The 6,978-nt window shown below is 42.0% G+C and overlaps 1 protein-coding gene across 4 annotated transcripts in view; it reads right to left on the reverse strand.

Moving 5' to 3' along the window:
• Positions 1-2,694: 2,694 nt before the first annotated feature.
• LOC111874083 (histone H1B) overlaps positions 2,695-6,978 on the reverse strand; it is a 10,925-nt gene continuing 6,641 nt past the window's right edge. For 2 of the 4 annotated variants that reach the window (XM_023869291.2, XM_023869290.2), the window contains exon 3: positions 3,250-3,520. In XM_023869291.2, the coding sequence (XP_023725059.1) occupies positions 3,464-3,520 (57 nt within the window). In that variant the 3' untranslated portion in view covers positions 3,250-3,463. Of the gene's footprint in view, positions 2,968-3,249; positions 3,521-6,978 lie in introns of those variants that run through there. The other 2 variants (XM_023869292.2, XM_023869293.2) reach the window with 2 other exon arrangements.

Here is a 6,978-nt window from a genome sequence, read left to right on the forward strand (position 1 = left end):
TCTTGCCATGCTGGTGTGGTGGTCCCCAGGTTGCCGACCAAGATGTTGGGTCTTCGTCGAAATCAATTTATGATTCACTTTCCTCAACGCCACTCTCAGAATTGAATTTACAACAGTCTTATTCGGAGTCGTTTATGAGTTGAAATATGTCAGCGTCTTCCTAACGAGACAGCGCAATCGTTGGTTCACAACTTCGCAGAATGCTAACTTTTGACACTGCTTGGNACTTATAATCTCTTTCCAGCAGAGTGAGAAGAGAGAGCTTGTTGTTTTGCAACAAGCGATAATAAACAATCAAGGTTCTTGTATACGAATAGATACTCACCCCACATCTCTGCATACCGAAACGACGTACGTGTATAATCTTTCGAGACATGCAAGGCTATACATGGCTCCATAAACGATCCGCTGCTGTGTTGCAACATTTCATACAACATTCTTCGTTCCAAGAACTGAATTCTTGTAGGGAGACGACAAATTTGAGAATTTTTTAATTGGAATCAGTCTAAAAATTGTTACACATTTTATAAAGTCTGTAAATTACAGTATCTGATTCTACATTCTTTCTAGAAAAAAACAGCGTTTATTTCGTTCGTTTATCACTGAAATTGCAGAAATAGGAGCAAATTTAGTAAATGATTGCAGTTTTTATGGATTTATAATCGCGGGTATTTAAATTAATTCCGTACCGCTGCCCTTACCGGAATTTAAATGCCCGTAGGATAAAGGTTAATTGTCCATATCATTTGCAGGTGATGCCATTAACCTTTAACGTACGGACTTTTAAATTGCCAGGAGCCCTGTATGGCTGGAATTTAAATCACCCTAATTAATTATCACCGCAAACTTTCAGAAGAAAATGCATATTTTCCGTTCTATGCAACATAGAAATATGAACTAAAAAGAATCTGAAAGACAATAAAATTTTCTACATATATGTAAAAGAACAAGTTTTACAAATGAAAATTAACTGTGAATATTTTGTCATGAAATGCAAAACATACTCTTCATTATATATGTTATGAAGTTCCAAAGGGCTTACCCATTGTTTTTTCTTCAATCTTGAATCATGATGATATTGTAGATATGATCACACTATATACAATAATATTTTGTTCAGACTGTACGTGAGTTTGAACTGCGTAACTTCACAGTTTACGCTATCTCACACTCTGTGCGTGTGCCATCTCTGGAAACAGTCCTCCACACAAAGCGCAACATTACAATTTTTACAGTAGTAGGCCGTGGTTCTGCGCTTCTTATTCTGAGAACAAATACCACAACGTCTTTGATTTCCTTTGGCTGGCCAGTGTTGTGAATGTTTCACCTCCAGTCGACTCAGTTGGGCCCCAGATGAACTTGGCCTCCCACGAGAAACGCCACTGACCGTGATATTTGCCTCATGCGACTGAAGAATCAAATCCCGCACCAATATTTCGTGGAACTTTTTGTGTCATTTTTCCACCACATGACTTGTGTAATAGATATGCATTTAGAATAGTCATATCTAGAAGGTGGAAAAACAATTTCTTTGTCCACTTCCATGTCCTCCTAGCAATGCCATAACTGTTTACCATCCTGTCAGATTTATCAACAAAGCCCATGTGCGCATTGTAGTCTTCAATTACATGGGGTTTGACAGCATGGCCGGATTCTTCTCGGAAGTTGCCTTCCAATGGAGGAGGGTGCAAATTCGTCAGAACATACACATCACGCTTGTCTTTCCAACGAACAACACTTAGCTGCCCCTTGACTCTTGTAACAACATCAGGCACGTTTTTGAGGTTCCATCTTGGGGGAGGGGGGTTTCCAGCAAAATCGAATAAATTATGATGATTCGCAAAGACTCGCAAAGTAGTGATGCAAAGTAACTGTAATAGTATGGTACAAGAGGCCAGAAGTGGCAGCAGTACAAGAGACTTAGTCCCACCCCACTAGCAATAAAAAAAATAATTGTAATAGTAGTCGAAAAGGTGCCAGTCCAACACTGATACTGAAAGTCACAGTGACGAATATGCCTTCTACTCACAAACAAATACTGGTTCAGTGGGTTTATACCTCTTCTGAGACACAAAATAATATAAACAGAAATATATGAGAGTCTGACACTAACTTTTTAAGTGAAAAAGAAATATAACACAATCTGACACTGACTTCCTAACTGATAATTCGCCATTGAAAAATAATCCTTGAATACATCACACTTCCTTGAAAGCTCTGGAAGCACTGATCTGTAAGCACCGACGAATACTTCCTCTTCAGTTCTCAGAACAAAACTGGGCTACATTTGGCTCACCAGGTCATAAACAATCATATATAAACATAAATAGTTTCCGAAATCAGGACCGAGATAAACGATTTGTTTGTTCAGAGCTAAGGAATGAAGCACTGACATGACTTCACGTAAGTTTCTTTTGGTTTCAAACCCAAGGTCAAACTGTCAGCACTCCTAAAGAGTGCACATGTCCTGCGACACATTCATTCGGCCAACTGAGTCCCTGCTTGCTTGCTTAACCTTTGAAGGTTAAACATAATTCCCAGCATACCATTCCATAACATGTAGAACTGGAAAGGACAGGAAAGAATTTTACAAAAGCTTATACAACTGAAGGGGCTTCTTCTGTTGAATTCCCAACAAGTGTTACAATTTTAATTACACAAAATAATATTCCTGTTTACATTATAATATCTAAGTTACATAATCATGTATAAAACAGTAAATGCAAGATAGGCACCAGAGAAAAATGCCAGAAATATAAAAAAAAAATCAGTACTTACATAACTGCAAGAAGACATGTTTACTGAAATATATCTTACAGCATCAACATGTTTTTTTTAATGACTGCTTAACAGTATAACATTAACTTGTTTCTTTCTTACTGTACTATAATAGTCTTGAAACCTCATACTTCAGTGCGTTGCCACCAACTTTCTCACACTGCTTACTTCATGTCACCAACGGTTCTGCTTAAAGAAAGAAAAAATATACAAATAAACAACAAATACTGTGTAACGTGTCGCGAATCCAGAAGAGTCACTTCTATGGAAACGCTAGAATAGACCGTTGCATAGGAAACAACAATTGCTCTACTGTAGTTCTAACAGGAATCTCCATGGTTACGACGAATACGCGAAGCGTTCCCACAGAGACAACGCGATAACAATGGGTTATTGCGTAGGAAACGCGGAACGGACAAAGCAACGTTTCCACTGCTATAACAGAGGATTCATTTGCCTAGCAGCGGCCAAGGTTATAAATAGCCCAGCTTCGACGAGAAGTCTTCAGTCTCGGATTGTCCATCGGAGAAGTCAGTCTTGGGATATCCGTTTAAGAAGTCAGTTCTAGAATAAACGCCAGAGGAGAGCGTCGAGTGTCTCGCCGAACTATTATGAGCAGTAATTGTAACACTGCAAGTGTAAATGTTTGTAAGTGTGTAAAGTATGAGCGAACGAAATAAACTCGCTATATCAGAAGACGGCGTGAAGTTGTTTGTAGCGTGACACACAAAACACGCCACAACTGAAAATAAAAAAATTAGTTATGAAGATTGATGATAACCCAGTCATATTACAGAAGGATGGATATTATATATGAATGCATGAAGGATGGGCCTTCTTGGCCCTTGCACCGCGACCACAGTGATCTATTGTGCCTTGGATATTATATAACAGTTCATTACAAGAATATGATAAAAAGATATATTTATCTCAGTGGATTCTTGGTTTATTTAATGATTCTTTCAACTATATAGCTTATATGGTGCTGAATGGATCACAAAATTCTCGGTGAGGATAACTGGCCTCTGGTCTGAAATTCAAACCCCAGAACTAAATATGAATCAGAACACTTGGAAATCTATGTATAGGCAGAAGGATAATAAAGTGAATCATAAAGAAACATAATGGGAAGCTGTGGGCTGAATTCATCTCTCTCAGGATAGGGGCTAGTAGCAGGATCTTGCGAACATGAAAATGAACTTTCTAATTCTATAAATTATTTTAAATTTCATGACTAGCTGAGACTCTTTTATTATCTTCTCATGAAAGACCGTTCTCAGAAGTCGTACCATATTTACACGCGTGAATGGGGGAGACAAGGAATGCATATAGAATATTGGTGGGAAAGCCAGAAGGAAAGAGACCACTGGGAAAATCAAGGCATAGGTGGGTGGATAATATTAAAATGGATCTTAGAGAGATGGGATGGGATGGTGTTACGTCGTGGTGGGGTGGGGCGTGAAGGTATCCCCACCGCTTCCACCACTCTTATGCCCTTAGTCCTTTCGACAGGGGTGGATTGGTAATCCCCACTGTCACCTTCTCTCTTGCAGTCACAGGGGTAGGACTAAGGAAACGTCTGAATAGCTTTCTCTATCATTGCTTCGTGGCTAGGGGCTCACTGTTCACCGGGCTTGTCAGGAGGGCGCAGGTGCGAAATGTGGAAAGGGAGAAAATGACCACACAAACCCACATCCTCACCCTATTCTACCCTATATTAGTATAACACAATCAATCTACAGTTATATATACATTGCGGAATTGTCATACTGAAAGAGCCGACGGTGTCGGGTTACACATTACACTTGGTTATCACTGTATCACTCAGATGGGTCACTCTTACGCCCAGTACACTTGATCTGCGTCCCTAACTCAAGCCCCTTGGAGGAGTTAGACTTTAACAATATTACAATTATTGCGCATGGCGATAAGAGTAGTTTCCACTTACTTTGCGTTGAGTCTGCAGACACATGGCGTTGCCGGGCGTCGAGTCGGTGTCCATTTGGACAGAGCCTACGGCCGCAACTGGCCAAAATTACTGTTAGAAATCCCCTCTACTATTTTGGGTCTCTGGGTTATATACCCCTATTTATGCTTACTCATTATTTTCCCGGAGGGTGTAAGTCCGCCTCCAATGACATCTTATCCCAAGGTGGGTGATCTCGTTGGCTGGGATCCTAAGGGGACACACCCCCTTCTACTGCTAAACCGTTTGGCTGACACTTTTACCTCCAAACGTCCTCCCATCACACAAGTGTAAATTCTGTAGTTAGCAGTTCGATATACATTCAACGTCATTCTGCTGACTGGGCATTCCCCTCGTGGCAAGCCAATGTCCGTCTAAATCCATACGCAGAAATTCCTTTAAGTTGTTTAACCTTCTTACATCCGCTTTGTACATCTTACGAATATCTCCCGAGACTCAATCTATTGCGACCAATATTTTTCCCAAAATACAAAAAGTTAATATTCTGTTAACATGTTACCGGGAGTCGGCCTTTAGGTCACAACATCCCCCCACACCAAAAGTGGGATATTCCCTTTTAACTGGGAATATTACACTAGATTTCTATATATGTCTCTATGTAGTCTCTTACATTATAACATCAATGTGGCAATTATACACTTGTTAAAAAAAAATCTTTAATGTTTGATATGGCTTCACCACATATGTTCACTCTGTCTGCTCATCACTTAGTCTCGGTTCGTCACGGAACTCTGTAGTCTCGGATCGAACTCGGTTCTCTGGCCTGCTGATCCCCTCTTCAGCTGCCATCTCGCCGTTGGTCTCTCTCTCTCTTGGCTCGTCCTCTCTGAGGTTGCGCTACCCCCCTGAGGTAGCTCGCACGGAGGGCGAAGATGACCAGTCTGTGCCTCCACAGACGGATTGGTAGACTCTCCTCTCTGCAATCGGCCACGGCTCTTCTCCAAACTCGTTTCCTCGTCCGGGCCTGGTCTCAGCTGCTCTTGTAGTAGCTGGGACATCGTTGTGGGGGCGGTGACGAAAATGAGTCCGCCCCCTGGATCATCTCGTAGTGCCTGGTGATGTTCCATACGTGACCTCCATTGAGAGTAAGGGGGTCAGGAACTGCGGTGCGGTTCTCTCTCTGGGTTGTTCCCATGGCTCCGGCTCGACTGCTGACTCGCTGGGAGCGTCGCTGTCCGACGAACTGGTCGCAGCTTCCCGCTTGCGGATGACTCTCGGGCGTCCTTGCCCGGAATGCTCATAGGGCCTCTGGAGTGCTCACGCATCTGCTTCTGCTCCTGTAGGCTTCACTACTACATATAGCCATGCATTCCAACAAAGAAAGGGTGGGTCCTAATTACCTGGGTACCCTCCCATAACATTTCTCAAGTGCACAGGATGTAATCCTGACCGATACAAACCAAAATGGAACTGCCTGAACAGTTGCCTCCCCTTTTTGCTATGGGCGTTACCCCTATGCAAATCGTACCGTCCCTTCTTTACAGTCTTCAATACACCCTGTAAGCTTGCCTAAACTCGGCTCACCGTGGGTAAGAGTTCTGGGTCGTAAACCCTATAGTCAGGCGAATTGCTTCGCCCGTAGCCAATTAGCAACCTCCGGGATGCATCACAATGCCTACTTCCCGGTTTTGGGCCCTTGTTATGTCTGGTCCCCCAAAAATCAATTGTCGCGCAAAAATTCGCGAATAACTTCTGCTTTGGTAACAAACGTGCAGCCATAACTTGCGATGTTACCCTGTTTATCTTAAAACTAACCCTGTTAGGTTTGTATGCCATTTCTACTACTTTTTCGCTAGCGTCTGCCTCCGGCCGTCTTTACTCTCTATAGTTACGCCGTATCCTAGGTCGTAATTCGTACGTATGCCGGTTCAAACCCCAGAACTAAATATGAATCAGAACACTTGGAAATCTATGTATAGGCAGAAGGATAATAAAGTGAATCATAAAGAAACATAATGGGAAGCTGTGGGCTGAATTCATCTCTCTCAGGATAGGGGCTAGTAGCAGGATCTTGCGAACATGAAAATGAACTTTCTAATTCTATAAATTATTTTAAATTTCATGACTAGCTGAGACTCTTTTATTATCTTCTCATGAAAGACCGTTCTCAGAAGTCGTACCATATTTACACGCGTGAATGGGGGAGACAAGGAATGCATATAGAATATTGGTGGGAAAGCCAGAAGGAAAGAGACCACTGGGAAAATCAAGGC

This window comes from Cryptotermes secundus, unplaced genomic scaffold (genome assembly GCF_002891405.2).
Source record: "Cryptotermes secundus unplaced genomic scaffold, Csec_1.0 scaffold2063, whole genome shotgun sequence".
In the NCBI taxonomy this organism is placed as follows: Eukaryota; Metazoa; Arthropoda; class Insecta; order Blattodea; family Kalotermitidae; genus Cryptotermes; species Cryptotermes secundus.